General features: G+C 46.1%; 1 protein-coding gene across 1 annotated transcript; it reads right to left on the bottom strand.

Annotated features, from left to right (window-relative positions):
- Positions 1-488: 488 nt before the first annotated feature.
- On the bottom strand, positions 489-6426 carry LOC115416613 (inward rectifier potassium channel 16-like). Its single transcript, XM_030130446.1, has 2 exons — positions 6366-6426; positions 489-1719 (listed from the first exon to the last, which is right to left on the bottom strand). The coding sequence occupies exon 2, from the start codon at positions 1708-1710 to the stop codon at positions 508-510; it is 1203 nt and encodes a 400-aa protein (XP_029986306.1). The 5' UTR covers positions 1711-1719; positions 6366-6426; the 3' UTR covers positions 489-507.
- Positions 6427-17662: the final 11236 nt, after the last annotated feature.

The raw sequence follows: 17662 nt of genomic DNA on the forward strand, positions 1-17662 counted from the left end.
CTTCATGTGAACAAAGAGTTCGACTGGAAAACTGAATGAAAGGGTTAGGGCTAGACAGACCCCATGACTGGACCTGGTTTTACTGAACATACATAGAACCAGCTCCTCTGGTCCGGTCTGGTCCCAGTCCCTTCAGAATGACCCTGGTTAGTCTAACCCTAACCCTAACCCTGTTACTAACCCTAACCCTTTCACAAACTGACAACAACATGACAAAAATCAGAAAAATGATACAATGGGATGTATTTCTGTGATACTATGGGATGTATTTCTATGATACTATGGGATGTATTTCTATGATACTATGGGATGTATTTCTGTGATACTATGGGATGTATTTCTATGATACTATGGGATGTATTTCTGTGATATCATGGGATGTATTTCTATCATCCTATCGTCAGGGCCCTAGTGATTCCAAACCCTTCAAACTGCCCCGCTTTAAATGGTTCTGCTTCAACATCTCCTTTGAAAATCGCAGGTTTCTGTCGGACGTCGCAGCTGCTTTTACAGTTCTCTAGTCGTGAACTTGTCCGGCGGCGCCACCGCGTCCACAGGTTTGTTTTCTCTGTCGTACACCAGCTCCACCGTTACCGTCGGTGGTTTCAGGAGGTTTTCGCATTGATGCTGCGGTCTTGACGAGAGCCGAGGGGAAGATCCGGGCGAGTGTCGCGGCGAGTTCCGAGGCGAAGGCCGGAGCTGCTTCTTGCGGTCATACTCCTCGGCGCTGACGACAGGAACCAGGACTTTGGCGGTCTGGTTAAACAGACTGTAGTCCACTCTGTAGGACCTGCGGCCCACCCGGATCATCTCCTGGAACAGCTGACCCCACAGGATCTCGTCAGGAGTGTACGAGGTCCGAGTCTGATGCAGGATCCCAGTGGTGTCGTCGGTGTAGGTGAACGACACCACCAGCTCAAAGGCGGCGCTGCGCAGATCCACTAAGCTCATCTGGTAAAGCGGGCTGTCGGAGTCGATCCTGTGGCAGATGGTCGTCGGCGTGACCAATGCGATTTCCCTCTGCTGGATGACCAGGTCTTCGTAGATCACATCCATTTTGCCGGTGGCATGGACTGTGGAGCGTACGATCTGAGCGCGAGCCGTCCCCTCCACCAGGTGATGCCTGCGGAAATCCCCCACTCGCCAGGAAACGCACAAGTGACCGTCGCGGAGGTTGATGACGGCGCTGTTACTGAAGCCGATAGTCTGCGCTCTTTTTCTGGCCGACGCCATTTTTGCAACGACAATTCCGATTACGAAAGTATCGATGAAGCAGCTCACCACATCCTGGACGGTGACGGCGACGATGGCGATCATGCAGTTCTCGGACATGCCTCTGAAACCGTAGCCGATGGTGGTCTGGGTTTCCAGCGAGAACAGGAAAGCGGCAGTGAAGCTGTAGACCTCGTAGACGCATGGCTCGTCACCGTGGTCTTTGACGTCTCCGTGGGCCAGAGCGATGACCCAGAAGACGATTCCAAAGAAGAGCCAGGACAGGATGTAAGACAGGGCGAATATGAGGAACATCACCCTCCAGCGGATCTCCACCAGCGTGGTAAAGATGTCCGTCACGAACAGCAGCCATTCGGCGGGGACATGGCGGAAAACCACGTTGCAGCTGCCTTCTTTCCGTACGTAGCGACCGGTCTTCTTTCCATGGTCAGTCTTCAGGTGGATGTCGTCTGGACTCACTGATGTGTACTGAAGCATGTTCAGAGTCTGGAGGAAAGACAGGAACCATGTCAGAACAGGGCTAGGGTTAGGCTTAGGCTTAGGGTTAGACTTTGGGTTAGGGTTAGGCTTAGGGATGGGGATAGGGTTAGGGTTAGGGTTAGGCCTAGGTTTAAGCTTAGAGTTAGGTTTAAGCTTAGGGTTGACCTGATGAAAACACCTCATTTCACTCCCTGATCCTGAGTTGATTGGCAGCAGGTCTGACCCTAACCCTAAGCCTAACCCTAAATCTAACCCTAAACCTAAGCCTAACCCTAAGCCTATCAACAGCAGAAACAGTCCTCTTGTGTCCATTCCAGACTCTCTGAAGCAGAACTCTACAAACATGATCCCTGATGTGGTTCCTGATACAGGGTTAGGGTTAGTGGTCCACATCCTCCAAATGTTGCTGTGATGCTGTCACCCTTCCAGTCGTTTACCTAAAGCACTCCTGCCTGTGTGTTTTCCAGCTGCGTTTGTTTGGGGAAACGCTGAACAGCCCAGTCTGACGTCTATAAAAAGCATCAGCGGAAATCTGCGTCCGCTGTCACATCCACCCTGAAGACAACGCTAACCCTAACACCACAGACTTCCACACTAGTTAAAGCCTTTAACCCTAACCCTAACCCACACCAGTTAAACCCTTTAACCCTAACCCTAACCCACACCAGTTAAAGCCTTTAACCCTAACCCTAACCCACACCAGTTAAACCCTTTAACCCTAACCCTAACCCACACCAGTTAAAGCCTTTAACCCTAACCCTAACCCACACCAGTTAAAGCCTTTAACCCTAACCCTAACCCTAACCCACACCAGTTAAACCCTTTCCGTCCTCCTTCTGTTCATACTGTCATTCACTCACTCATTAATTTCTGCAGGTCTAGTTTTCAGGTATCACTCTGGGACTGTTTACCACGAACCCATGAGGAACTTTTTCCTGCTGTTTGTGCTGTGGACATACGTTTACACACAACAGCTTTGTGTCCCTGGAACCCTAAACCTAAGCCTAAGCCTAAGCCTAAGCCTAAGCCTAACCCTTGGGTCTGAACTTACTAACTGATCCAATGACATTAATTCAATTGTAGATCTTGAACTCCAACTGGATTCATGCTGTTGAAAGCACACATGTAAATAATTTTCTTTATCATGTTTGAATTTCAAATTTTAGAGGTGTAGGGTTTTGTTTTTTTTTAACTTCTTGTTGAAAACATTGAATTGACCTTTCCATGTCCTTGTCATGCTACTGTGGGTCAGGGTTAGGGTTAGGGTTCAGAGGGTTAGGGTTTTTCTGTCCTTTCCTTGTCCTTGTCATGCTGGGGTGGGTTTGGGTTCAGTGAACCCTATTGAAGTGAAAGGCAAATGTTGGACCCAGTTTGTGAAGTTAATGGTTTAAAGAAACCAGTGAAGCTGAACGGACTGGAGTGGGGCTGAATCCACCCAGGAAACAGTCCAGTTAAAACATAAAAAAAAAAAAAAAGGAAACAGCCTATTTAAAAAAATAAAAAAATAAAAAAAGGAAACAGTCCAGTTAAAAAATAATAATAATATTATAATTTAAAAAAAGGAAACAGCCCAGTTAAAATAAATAGATAAATAAATAAAATGGAAACAGTCCAGTAAAAAAAAAAAGAAAACAGCCCAGTTAAAAAGAAAAAAAAAGAAACAGCCCAGCAGCGTCACAAGGGCAAAACTGTTTAATGACAAGAAGCATTTACTGTAAATAGCAGCAAAGGTCAAAGCTGTGGATCTAACCCTAACCCTGGTCTGAGGAGGACTGAGGAGGGCTGAGGAGGGCTGAGGAGGTCTGAGAAGGACTGAGGAGGTCTGAGGAGGGCTGAGGAGGTCTGAGAAGGACTGAGGAGGACTGAGGAGGGCTGAGGAGGGCTGAGAAGGACTGAGGAGGTCTGAGGAGGGCTGAGGAGGTCTGAGAAGGACTGAGGAGGACTGAGGAGGGCTGAGGAGGTCTGAGAAGGACTGAGGAGGTCTGAGGAGGGCTGAGGAGGTCTGAGAAGGACTGAGGAGGACTGAGGGGGTCTGAGATGGTCCAGGCCTCTGTCATCTGTCATCACATCTATTCACCTCAGACGGGTCTTATTTAAACCCTAAACAACATCAACCAAAACCACCACACCACCTAGACCTGCTCCAACAAATCTAAGGGCCCACCTGTTTTCACTGGGTTAAGGTTAGGGATAGGGTTAGGACTTAGGGTTAAGGTTTGGGTTAGGGTTAGGACTTCTAGGACTAATATATTATATGGATTAATCTATGACTCACACTATTGGTCCACCGTTTTCGAACAGCCCAGTTTGTTCCAGTTTTTTCTGTAAATTCCATCAGTTCCAGTCCAGTGAACAGCTGTAAATGGTCCAAAGGTCAGAGTGAACTGACAGAGGTAGAAAAAAAAGTTAAGGTAAAAGAAAACTGAAAAATAATGTCCATTTCAGAATTATACAAAAAAGAGAACAAGAAATGGGTGAACAACTGAAAGCAGTTCTGCAGCAATGGAGGTTGATCAAGTCTGGAAAGTTGGTGGTTCAATTCCTGCAGGTGTCCCAACGTTTGTGAATTCCTTCCACCCCCTGTGTCTGCAGAACAGGAGTGTGGAACACACTGTGGTACCAGACCCATGGAGCAGTACTGGAACAGGACTGGACTGAAGAAAGGAGTGTGGTACTGTAAAAATGGAAAAGAGGAAAAGGAATGAACCAGAGAAGAGAGACAGAGCATCAGAAGAGGGAAAAATGGAGGTGTGTCCTCCAGAGAAATGTCCAAGAAAGTCCAGGTGTCAGGAAGTCCAGTTTCCTTCAGCATCCAAAGGCACTGAAACTGGACTGGAAATGCAGACAGAAGAGGTCTGGAAGAAGCACAGACACAACAGAAGAAGAAGAAGAGTTTAGGACAGAAAACAGCTGGAGTGAGAGGAGACTGACAGGACAACAGCTGAAAGAAGAGAGAAGAGAGAGGAGGAGGAAGAGAGGAGGTCATAGAGGAGGAGGAGAGGAGACTGACAGGACAACAGCTGAAAGAAGAGAGAAGAGAGAGGAGGAGGAAGAGAGGAAGAGTTTACACTGAACAGAGTGAACAGATGAGTTTACACTGAACACACTGAACAGATGAGTTTACACTGAACACACTGAACAGATGAGTTTACACTGAACAGAGTGAACAGATGAGTTTACACTGAACACACTGAACAGATGAGTTTACACTGAACAGAGTGAACAGATGAGTTTACACTGAACAGAGTGAACAGATGAGTTTACACTGAACAGACTGAACAGATGAGTTTACACTGAACAGACTGAACAGATGAGTTTACACTGAACAGAGTGAACAGGTGCAGGTCTGATGGGTCCAGTTGCAGCTAAATCCATTGGTGAGACTTCAGAATCAGAAAAAGAGGCTTAGCTGGACCATGAAACAGCACCAGTGGACTACTGAAGACTACTGAAGACTGGAAGAAGACTACTGAAGCCTGGGAGAAGACTACTGGAGACTGGAAGAAGACTACTGAAGACTGGAACAAGACTACTGAAGACTGGAAGAAGGGCTTATGGACTGATCAAACCTGTGTTCCAACACTCCTTTCTTCAGTCCAGTCCTGTTCCAGTAATGCTCCATGGGTCTGGTACCACAGTGTGTTCCACACTCCTGTTCTGCAGACACAGGGGGCTGAAGGAATTCACAAATGTTGGGACACCTGGAGGAACTGAACCCCCAACTTTCCAGACTTCATCAACCTCCATTGCTGCAGAACTGCTTTCAGTTGTTAACCCATTTCTTGTTCTCCTTTTTGTATAATTCTGAAATGTACATTATTTTTCAGTTTTGTTGAACCTTACCTTTTTTTTTTTAACCTCTGGCAGTTCACTCTGACCTTTGGACGATTTACAGCTGTTCATTGGACTGGAACTGATGGAATTTACAGACAAAACTGGAACAAACTGGGCTGTTCGAAAACTTTGGACCGGTCGTGTATATAATGTATCCCCCCCCAAAAAAAATGTTCAAGTACCCCTGGGGGTACCCATACTCCTATTTGAGGAGGACTGGTGTAAACCATCAGTCCAGGTCCAGTGGTCCAGTCCCGGTCCAGTGGGTTCAGTCCAGGTCCAGTGGATCCAGTCCAGGTCCAGTGGGTTCAGTCTAGGTCCAGTGGGTCCAGTCCAAGTCCAGTGGGTCCAGTCCAGGTTCAGTCCAGGTCCAGTTGGTCCAGTCCAAGTCCAGTGGGTCCACCTCAGTTGCACCATTAAACCCTTTTACAGATAGCAGAAGCTGAAACCTGAACCCTGTGTGTCCTTATCGCCGTAGAAACATCTACTGCTGTGTTTTGTGTTTTCCATCCATTGTATTCCTGTTTTTACAAAACCGTCTCCCATTACAGATTATCCACCGTCTGCAGCTGTAACACCTGTGATCATAAACACTCACTAACCCTAACCCTAACCCAGGGGTGTCCAGTCCTGGTCCTGGAGGGCTGGTATCCTACATGTCTTCTAACACACCTGATTCAAATGGTCAGCCTGTCATCCAGCTCTGCAGAAGTCTGATAATGACCACCAGGTGGACTGGAAGAGGAAACATCTGAAACATGTAGGATACCCTAACCCTAACCCCTAACCCTGTTGGACTCATGTGTCTGTGTTCCTACCTGTTCGTCTGTGCAGGTGCGTCCGTCTGTCCGTCCGTCTGTCCATCCACTAAACTCACCGTCCTGTTCTGACTCTAAAGCTCCAGCTGAAGCCCCTCCTCCAGAATCATGTGGGCGTGTCCACAGACAGGTGAGCGTTCATGTGTGTGTTTAGACAAAACAAGCCCCATGTGATTACAGTAAACCAGCCTACAGTCTAAAGGGGGATGGTGGACTAACCCTGGACCAGGTTCCACATACGGTCACAGCAGAACCACTGTGGTCCAGGTTCTCATGTTGAACCTCATACATGTTGAACCACATGTTGAACCACATACATGTTGAACTACATGTTGAACCGCATGTTGAACCTCATACATGTTGAACCACATACATGTTGAACCACAAGTTGAACCACATACATGTTGAACCTCATACATGTTGAACCTCATACATGTTGAACCACATGTTGAACCACATACATGTTGAACCACATACATGTTGAACTACATGTTGAACCGCATGTTGAACCTCATACATGTTGAACCACATACATGTTGAACCACAAGTTGAACCACATACATGTTGAACCTCATACATGTTGAACCACATACATGTTGAACCACATGTTGAACCACATACATGTTGAACCTCATACATGTTGAACCACATGTTGAACCACATACATGTTGAACCACATACATGTTGAACTACATGTTGAACCGCATGTTGAACCTCATACATGTTGAACCACATACATGTTGAACCACAAGTTGAACCACATACATGTTGAACCACATGTTGAACCACATACATGTTGAACCTCATACATGTTGAACCTCATACATGTTGAACCACATGTTGAACTACATACATGTTGAACCACATACATGTTGAACTACATGTTGAACCGCATGTTGAACCTCATACATGTTGAACCACATACATGTTGAACCACAAGTTGAACCACATACATGTTGAACCACATGTTGAACCACATGTTGAACCACATACATGTTGAACCACATACATGTTGAACCACATGTTGAACCACATGGTGAACCACATGTTGAACCACATGGTGAACCACATGTTGAATCACATACATGTTGAACCGCATGTTGAACCACATGTTGAACCACATACATGTTGAACCACATACGTGTTGAACCTCATACATGTTGAACCACATACATGTTGAACCACAAGTTGAACCACATACATGTTGAACCACATGTTGAACTGCATGTTGAACCGTATACATGTTGAATCACATACATGTTGAACCACATGTTGAACGTGTCCCTTTAATGTGACTCTCTTTCAAACCCTTCTCTCTATTTATGAATTGGGGGGTGGGGGTGTTGTCATGGTGTCCTTTGTGCATTTTCTCTTTGGACTGAAAACCCTCGTTTCCTCGTTCCTGAAACTCCTCAGAGGTGCACTCATTGTCCTGAGAACAGAGAGGCGGACTCAGGTTTCAGGACGGACACATTGTGTTTGTTTGGAACCACAACGAGATCTGGGACGATGGAAAGGACAGAAGACTGACCACTATAGAACACTGACCACCATAGAAGACTGTCCTCCATAGAAGACTGTCCACCACAGGAGACTGTCCACCATAGAAGACTGTCCACCACAGAAGAATGTCCACCACAGGAGACTGTCCACCATAGAAGACTGTCCACCACAGAAGAATGTCCACCACAGGAGACTGTCCACCATAGAAGACTGTCCACCACAGGAGACTGTCCACCACAGAAGACTGTCCACCACAGAAGACTGTCCACTATAGAAGACTGTCCACCGCAGGAGACTGTCCACCATAGAAGACTGTCCACCACAGAAGACTGTCCACTATAGAACACTGACCACCATAGAAGACTGTCCTCCATAGAAGACTGTCCACCATAGAAGACTGTCCACTATAGAAGACTGTCCACCGCAGAAGAATGTCCACCACAGGAGACTGTCCACCATAGAAGACTGTCCACCACAGGAGACTGTCCACCACAGAAGACTGTCCACCACAGGAGACTGTCCACCACAGAAGACTGTCCACTATAGAAGACTGTCCACCGCAGGAGACTGTCCACCATAGAAGACTGTCCACCACAGAAGACTGTCCACCATAGAAGACTGTCCACCATAGAAGACTGTCCACCATAGAAGACTGTCCACCACAGGAGACTGTCCACCATAGAAGACTGTCCACCACGGAAGACTGTCCACTATAGAAGACTGTCCACTATAGAAGACTGTCCACCACAGAAGACTGTCCTGATGTAAGCTGGAGTACCATTTGAAGTACCATTAGACGTAACATTAGTAGTACCATTAGTAGTACCATTAGTAGTTCCATTAGTAGAACCATTTGTAGCACCATTAGTAGAACCATTAGCACTTCCATTAGTAGAACTATCAGTAGTTCCATTTGTAGAACCATTAGTAGTACCATTAGTAGAACCATTAGCACTTCCATTAGTAGAACCATTAGTAGTTCCATTAGTAGTACCATTATTTCCATTAGTAGCACCATTAGAAGTACCATTAGTACAACCATTAATAGTGCCATTAGTAGTACCATTAGTAGAACCATTAGTAGTTCCATTAGTAGTACCATTAGCATAACCATTAGGAGTACCATTAGTTTTACCATATGTAGAACTAACCCTAACCCGTTCAGATCAGAGCTCAGAAAAACAAAGACAAAAAAAAACCCTGATAAATGAAACTGAAACTGAGCCTGTGTCAGTCACAGTTTCAGGTTAAGGTTAGGGTTAACTCTAACCCTAAACTGAGTCTGTGTCAGTCACAGTTTCAGGTTAAGGTTAGGGTTAAGTCTAACCCTAAACTGAGCCTGCGTCAGTCACAGTTTCAGGTTAAGGTTAGGGTTAACTCTAACCCTAAACTGAGTCTGCGTCAGTCACAGTTTCAGGTTAAGGTTAGGGTTAACTCTAACCCTAAACTGAGCCTGCGTCAGTCACAGTTTCAGGTTAAGGTTAGGGTTAACTCTAACCCTAAACTGAGCCTGCGTCAGTCACAGTTTCAGGTTAAGGTTAGGGTTAACTCTAACCCTAAACTGAGCCTGCGTCAGTCACAGTTTCAGGTTAAGGTTAGGGTTAACTCTAACCCTAAACTGAGTCTGCGTCAGTCACAGTTTCAGGTTAGGGTTAGGCTTAACTCTAACCCTAAACTGAGTCTGTGTCAGTCACAGTTTCAGGTTAGGGTTAGGCTTAACTCTAACCCTAAACTGAGCCTGCGTCAGTCACAGTTTCAGGTTAAGGTTAGGCTTAACTCTAACCCTAAACTGAGCCTGCGTCAGTCACAGTTTCAGGTTAAGGTTAGGGTTAACTCTAACCCTAAACTGAGCCTGCGTCAGTCACAGTTTCAGGTTAAGGTTAGGGTTAACTCTAACCCTAAACTGAGCCTGCGTCAGTCACAGTTTCAGGTTAAGGTTAGGGTTAACTCTAACCCTAAACTGAGCCTGCGTCAGTCACAGTTTCAGGTTAAGGTTAGGGTTAACTCTAACCCTAAACTGAGCCTGCGTCAGTCACAGTTTCAGGTTAAGGTTAGGGTTAACTCTAACCCTAAACTGAGTCTGCGTCAGTCACAGTTTCAGGTTAAGGTTAGGCTTAACTCTAACCCTAAACTGAGCCTGCGTCAGTCACAGTTTCAGGTTAAGGTTAGGCTTAACTCTAACCCTAAACTGAGCCTGCGTCAGTCACAGTTTCAGGTTAAGGTTAGGGTTAACTCTAACCCTAAACTGAGCCTGCGTCAGTCACAGTTTCAGGTTAAGGTTAGGGTTAACTCTAACCCTAAACTGAGTCTGTGTCAGTCACAGTTTCAGTTCTTCCAAACCTCCAGACACAAATATTCACATGAATATTTTAGAGCCATGACTGATTCAGATACTTGTTATGGTTTGCTTTGTGGTTTGTGTGAATTGGTGAGTTTGCAGAAGTCATAAATATTTTCATTAAAAATAATAAATATTAAATAAATAATAAACATTATCATTAATAATAATAAATATTAAATAAATAATGAATATTATCATTAATAATAATACATATTAAATAAATAAATATTATCATCAAATAATAGATTTGAAGACGCCAAGGATCATCACTTAGTTTGTGTTGTGTTCGGGTGCACACAGAAAAAGGATCATCACTTATTTTGTGTTGTGTTCAGGTGCAGACAGAAACAGGATCATCACTTAATTTGTGTTGTGTTCAGGTGTACGCAGAAAAAGGATCATCACTTATTTTGTGTTGTGTTCAGGTGCAGACAGAAACAGGATCATGACTTACTTTGTGTTGTGTTCAGGTGTACGCAGAAAAAGGATCATCACTTATTTTGTGTTGTGTTCAGGTGCAGACAGAAAAAGGATCATCACTTACTTTGTGTTGTGTTCAGGTGCATACAGAAAAAGGATCATCACTTACTTTGTCTTGTGCTCAGGTGCAGACAGAAAAGTGTTTGGACATCAACATTCAAAACAACAGGGACGATAAGTGACCAACAGATAACTGTGTCTGCTGGGATGGTGTCAAACGTCCAAATATGAACCTGGACTCAGAAACTACTGAACCGTGAGGACCGCGGGTTAAAGTCCTCAGAAAAAAAGGCCTTGTGTCCTCAGCTGGTTTAAAGATGAACTTATGTAAATGTCCAGGACAGGGACAGTAGGACCGTAAGAGTAAATACAGATGAGACGTGGACAGGGACAGTAGGACATCCACACTTTCACCAACAGTTGAGCTCAATACAAGTTGTGTTCATTTATGGACACTTTCTTTTTTTCTTTACTTTAATCACATTTTTAAAGTTATATTTTATGTTTATAATTTACTAGAGACAACAAACTCCTTTGTGTTCAATGACTGTTTGGTTCCCTGGGTGTTGTTGTTGTTGTTGTTGTTGTTGTTGTTGTTGTCTTGTTGTTATTGTTGTTGTGTTGTTGCTGTATTGTTGTGTTGTTGTTGTGGTGCAGTTGTTGTGTTTTTGTTTTGCTGCAGTTGTCGTTGTTGTGTTGTTATTGTGTTGTTATTGTGTTGTTGTTATTGTGTTGTTTTGTTGTTGTTGCTGTGTTGTTGTTGTGCTGCAGTTGTTGTGTTGTTGTTTTGTTGTTGTTGTTGTTGTTGTGTTGTTGTTGTGCTACAGTTGTTGTTGTGTTGTTGTGCTGCAATTGTTGTGTTGTTTTTGTTTTATTGTGGTGCAGTTGTTGTGTTGTTTGTTGTGTTGTAGTGCAGTTGTTTTGTTGTTGTTCTTGTTGTTGTGTTGTTGTTGTTTTGTTGTGTTGTGATGTTGTTGTTGTGTTTTTGTGTTGTTGTGTTGTTATTGTGTTGTTGTAGTTTTGTTGTTGTTGTTGTTGTTGTTGTGTTGTGTTGTTGTTATTGTTGTTGTTGTTGTGTCGTTGTTGTTGTTGTTGTGTTGTTATTATTGTTGTTGTTGTGTTGTTGTTATTGTTGTTGTGTTGTTGTTGTTGTTGTTATGTTGTTGTGTTGTTGTTGTTGTGTTGTTGTTGTGTTGTTGTTATTATTGTTGTTGTTGTGTCGTTGTTGTTGTTGTGTTGTTGTTGTTGTTGTTGGGTTATTGTTGTTGTGTTGTTGTTTTTGTGTTGTTGTTATTGTTGTTGTGTTGTGTTGTGCTGCAGCTGCTTTCACACCACAGTCCTTTGACCTACTTGTTCCTGCAGGTGGTGTCAGGTTTCACTCCTATTGCTCATGGGCATTCAGGTTTTCCTGGGCTGATGATGTCATAGCATTTAGGTTTTCCTGGGCTGATGATGTCATAGCATTGAGGTTGTCCTGGGCTGATGATGTCATAGCATTGAGGTTTTCCTGGGCTAATGATGTCATAGCTCTGTCATGGATCTGAGGACAGACTGTGATCTAGTCTGGGGGTTTGATTGATCCTTTTGCCCTGGTCCTGTCTAACCCTAACCCTAACCCTAACCCCCCTCACCCTAACCCCCTAACCCCCTAACCCCCTAACCCCTCTAACCCTAACTGTAACATAACCCGAACCCGAACCCAATCTGGGGGTTTGACTGACCCTTTTACCCTGATCCTATCTAACCCTAACCCTAACCCCCCTCACCCTAACCCCCTACAACACCCTAACCCAAACCTAACCCCCCAACCCTAACCCAATCCGGGGATTTTATTGATCCTGTTATCAGACCATCACAGATACCCATGAACCCCAGACCAAGACTGTGACCTGGTTCTTGCTTGCTCTGGTCCAGTCGCAGGTTTGTCTGTGACCTGGTTCTTGCTGGTTCTGGTCCAGTTGCAGGTTTTTCTGTGACCTGGTTCTTGCTGGTTCTGGTCCAGTTGCAGGTTTGTCTGTGACCTGGTTCTTGTTGGTTCTGGTCCAGTTGCAGGTTTGTTTGTGACCTGGTTCTTGTTGGTTCTGGTCCAGTTGCAGGTTTGTCTGTGACCTGGTTCTTGCTGGTTCTGGTCCAGTTGCAGGTTTGTCTGTGACCTGGTTCTTGTTGGTTCTGGTCCAGTTGCAGGTTTGTTTGTGGACGTTGCCGTAGCCTGTGTCAACTAACAGTTTCCTCCTGAGCCCGTCTGTCTAGAATCATCAAAGCAACAGGATGCTGTTTGGTGCAACACTGCTTGAAGGTCAAAGGTCATGCACAGCATTTGAAGGTCAAAGGTCATGCACAGCGCCTGAAGGTCAAAGGTCATGCACAGCGCTTGAAGGTCAAAGGTCATGCACAGCGCCTGAAAGTCAAAGGTCATGCACAGCGCCTGAAGGTCAAAGGTCATGCACAGCGCCTGAAGGTCAAAGGTCATGCACAGCGCTTGAAAGTCAAAGGTCATGCACAGCGCCTGAAGGTCAAAGGTCATGCACAGCACCTGAAGATCAAAGGTCATTCACAGTACTTGAAAGTCAAAGGTCATGCACAGTGCCTGAGGGTCAAAGGTCATGCACATCACTTGAAGGTCAAAGATCATGCACAACATTTGAAGGTCAAAGGTCATGCACAGCGCCTGAAGGTCAAAGGTCACGCACAGCGCTTGAAGGTCAAAGGTCATGCACAGTGCCTGAAAGTCAAAGGTCACGTACTTCGCTTGAAGGTCAAAGGTCATGCACAGCACTTGAAGGTCAAAGGTCATGCACAGCGCCTGAAGGTCAAAGGTCATGCACTGCACTTGAAGGTCAAAGGTCATGCACAGCGCCTGAAGGTCAAAGGTCATGCACAGCGCCTGAAGGTCAAAGGTCATGCACAGTGCTAGAAAGTCAAAGGTCATGCACAGCGCCTGAAGGTCAAAGGTCATGCACAGCGCCTGAAGGTCAAAGGTCATGCACTGCACTTGAAGGTCAAAGGTCATGCACTGCACTTGAAGGTCAAAGGTCATGCACAGCGCCTGAAGGTCAAAGGTCATGCACTGCACTTGAAGGTCAAAGGTCATGCACTGCGCCTGAAGATCGAATGTCATGCACTGCGCCTGAAGGTCGAAGGTCATGCATATGCATCGCTTGTGTTCCTACGGTCCTTCTGAACCAGTTCTGCAGGTTCTGTCTGTCATGGTTCCGGTAGATGGACTGATCCTGTTGGAGCCTTTGGTTTATGTTCCTTTAATCTGCTCCTGATCCGGATCTGGTTTCACTTAAGAACTGTGGAACCTGAACAGAGGAACTCAGATGTTCTGTACTGTGGAACCTGAACAGAGGAACTCAGATGTTCTGTACTGTGGAACCTGAACAGTGGAACTCAGATGTTCTTTATATTTGCAGAACTGATCCATGGCCTTTTTTCGTTTTAGCAGGTACCACAGTTGGATATGGATCCTCTTAGAACCCATCCCTGTTTCCAGTAGGTTTGGTGGGTTCTTCTGGGTCCGACCCACTGGACCTGAAACTGAACCACAGCTCATCACACACATGTTGAACCTTCGTCTGCTGGTGACCTTTGACCCACAGACAAAGACCCTGACCCTGACCGGGACCCAGACCCAGACCCAGACCTGGACACAGATGTGGACCAGGACCCAGACCCAGGCGGATAACTCCATCATGGTTGTGGGCCGGTGGCAGCGTGTGGTGCACTCAGTACTTTCTCCCAGAATGCACTGGCGCGTGCGCTCATGCCCATGCGCTTGTGTCCGTGCACTTATGCCCATGCGCTCGTGCCCATGCACCACCTGCAACCAACCCCAGTCATTAGTGGGCGGCTGGTCCTCCTGGTGCTGGTCCTCCTGGTGCTGGTGTGTCCGTGTCTGAACGAACACATGAGAGAAAAGGGTTCGGTTCATTTGTCATCAGCAGAAACAGAAGGCATTATTCTGTTACAGACCTTCTGTCGTCCAAATACCTGCTGTAACATTTTCCGATTTGATCATATTTTCCATCATATTTTCCCACCATTGCTCCATCACTCACACACATCAGCCAGAGTTCACCCACAATATTTATTCATGTTACACAATATTGGACAGAGTGACCCCCCCCATGAAAACCTGCAGCAGGTTCTGAATGTGTGCGAAAAACACCTTTAATGAGGAACGAAGAAGAAAAAATAAAATAAAAAAGGAACAGAGAAGAAGAAAAAAAAATAAATAAAAAAGGAACGGACGCACGAAAGCACTTCAGTGAGACTCAGACATATGTCCAACCATTAACACCAGTCTAACACCAGTCCACACAGTCCCCTTTAATGTCCACGTCCACACAGTCCCCTTTAACGTCCACGTTCACACAGTCCCCTTTAATGTCCACGTCCACACAGTCCCCTTTAACGTCCACGTTCACACAGTCCCCTTTAACATCCACGTCCACACAGTCCCCTTTAATGTCCACGTCCACACAGTCCCCTTTAACGTCCACGTTCACACAGTCCCCTTTAACGTCCACGTCCACACAGTCCCCTTTAATGTCCACGTCCACACAGTCCCCTTTAACGTCCACGTTCACACAGTCCCCTTTAACATTCACGTTCACACAGTCCCCTTTAATGTCCACGTTCACACAGTCCCCTTTAACATTCATGTTTACACAGTCCCCTTTAATGTCCATGTCCACACAGTCCCCTTTAATGTCCACGTCCACACAGTCCCCTTTAACATTCATGTTTACACAGTCCCCTTTAATGTCCATGTCCACACAGTCCCCTTTAATGTCCACGTCCACACAGTCCCCTTTAACATTCACGTTCACACAGTCCCCTTTAATGTCCACGTTCACACAGTCCCCTTTAACATTCATGTTTACACAGTCCCCTTTAATGTCCATGTCCACACAGTCCCCTTTAATGTCCACGTCCACACAGTCCCCTTTAATGTCCACGTCCACACAGTCCCCTTTAACATTCATGTTTACACAGTCCCCTTTAATGTCCACGTCCACACAGTCCCCTTTAACATTCATGTTTACACAGTCCCCTTTAACATTCATGTTTACACAGTCCCCTTTAATGTCCACGTCCACACAGTCCCCTGTAACATTCATGTTTACACAGTCCCCTTTAACATTCATGTTTACACAGTCCCCTTTAATGTCCACGTCCACACAGTCCCCTGTAACGTCCACATTCACACAGTCCCCTTTAATGTCCACGTTCACACAGTCCCCTTTAACGTCCACGTCCACACAGTCCCCTTTAATGTCCACGTTCACACAGTCCCCTTTAACATTCACGTTCACACAGTCCCCTTTAACATTCACGTTCACACAGTCCCCTTTAACGTCCACGTCCACAGTCCCCTTTAATGTCCACGTTCACACAGTCCCCTTTAATGTCCACGTCCACACAGTCCCCGTCCACACAGTCCCCTTTAACGTCCACGTCCACACAGTCCCCTTTAACATCCACGTCCACACAGTCCCCTTTAACATTCACGTTCGCACAGTCCCCTTTAATGTCCACGTCCACACAGTCCCCGTCCACACAGTCCCCTTTAACGTCCACGTTCACACAGTCCCCTTTAACGTCCATGTTCACACAGTCCCCTTTAATGTCCACACAGGCTCAAAAACAGCCAACAGAACATCTACCAAACAAACATGGCTTTGATCTGGACCTGGACCTGGACCAGGACGTGGATCAGGACTACAGGTGGACCAGGACCACAGGTGGACCAGGACCACTGGTGGACCAGGACCACAGGTGGACCAGGACCACAGGTGGAGTGGAATGGTTCGGTCCATCAGTGGAATGGTTCGGTCCAGCTCCCACTTCCAGGAGGTTCCGGTTCACAGACAAAGGCAGATGTTTTTCCATGTCATGTCTCATTTGCTTGTTCAACAATCAGCCCAGAATGCGAGTGAGAACAGACTGATGGACACAGTTTGTATTAAAGGAGAACAGAAGGACAGCAGTCCGTTCAAATGCATCCTTATGAAGCATTCCTCCACACACTCATGTGTCTGTGGCCTCATCCCAAACAACCCGAACCCTAACCCTAACCTGATAGGTGGGTTAGGGTTAGGGTTAGGGTTAGACTCTCCTGGGCTGTAGTCTTTCCAGCTTTTCCCCTTTAATAACTGAACAGCCTCTGTGTTCACTCCACGCTGCTCCTCACATCCCATAAAATTAAAGATGATGATCCGGATTTGTGAAAGCTACATGTACAGGTCTGAGGGTCCATGTGGGTCTGATGCTCTGAGGGTCTGATGGTCCATGTGGGTCTAAGGGTCTGAGGGTCCATGTGGGTCTGAGGGTCTGAGGATCCATGTGGGTCTGAGGGTCCATGTGGGTCTGAGGGTCTGAGGCTCTGAGGGTCCATGTGGGTCTGAGAGTCTGAGGGACCATGTAGGTCTGAGGTTCCGAGGGTCCACGTGGTTCTGAGGGTCCATGTGGGTCTGAGGCTCTGAGGGTCCGAGGGTCCATGTGGGTCTGAGGGTCTGATGGTCTGAGGGTCTGATGGTCCATGTGGGTCTGAGGCTCTGAGGGTCCATGTGGGCCTGGCTTCTTAACATAGACCGTCTAATTCCAGCTCTGGGTCTGAACTGAACTCATTAGTTTAATAGAGAACGGATGAAATTTGGAAAATATGACGAAGTCCGAGTCTGATCCAGAGTTGGATGAACCCACCTTTGGCAAAAACCAGCCTTTGGACCCACGTGGACCCATGTGGATCCTGTTTGTACTGGTCTGGGTTTGGACCCATGTTGGTCCTGTTTGTACTGGTCTGGGTTTGGACCCATGTGGATCCTGTTTGTACTGGTCTGTGTTTGGACCCATGTGGATCCTGTTGGTGCTGGTCTGGGTTTGGACCCATGTTGGTCCTGGTCTGGGTTTGGACCCATGTTGGTCCTGTTTGGACCCATGTGGATCCTGTTTGTACCGATCTGGG

Source organism: Sphaeramia orbicularis, unplaced genomic scaffold (genome assembly GCF_902148855.1).
Source record: "Sphaeramia orbicularis unplaced genomic scaffold, fSphaOr1.1, whole genome shotgun sequence".
Taxonomy (NCBI): domain Eukaryota; kingdom Metazoa; phylum Chordata; class Actinopteri; order Kurtiformes; family Apogonidae; genus Sphaeramia; species Sphaeramia orbicularis.

Bases quoted from the DNA above. Each gene is read 5' to 3' on its own strand.
- LOC115416613 (XM_030130446.1), bottom strand. From the start codon at position 1,710: ATGCTTCAGTACACATCAGTGAGTCCAGACGACATCCACCTGAAGACT.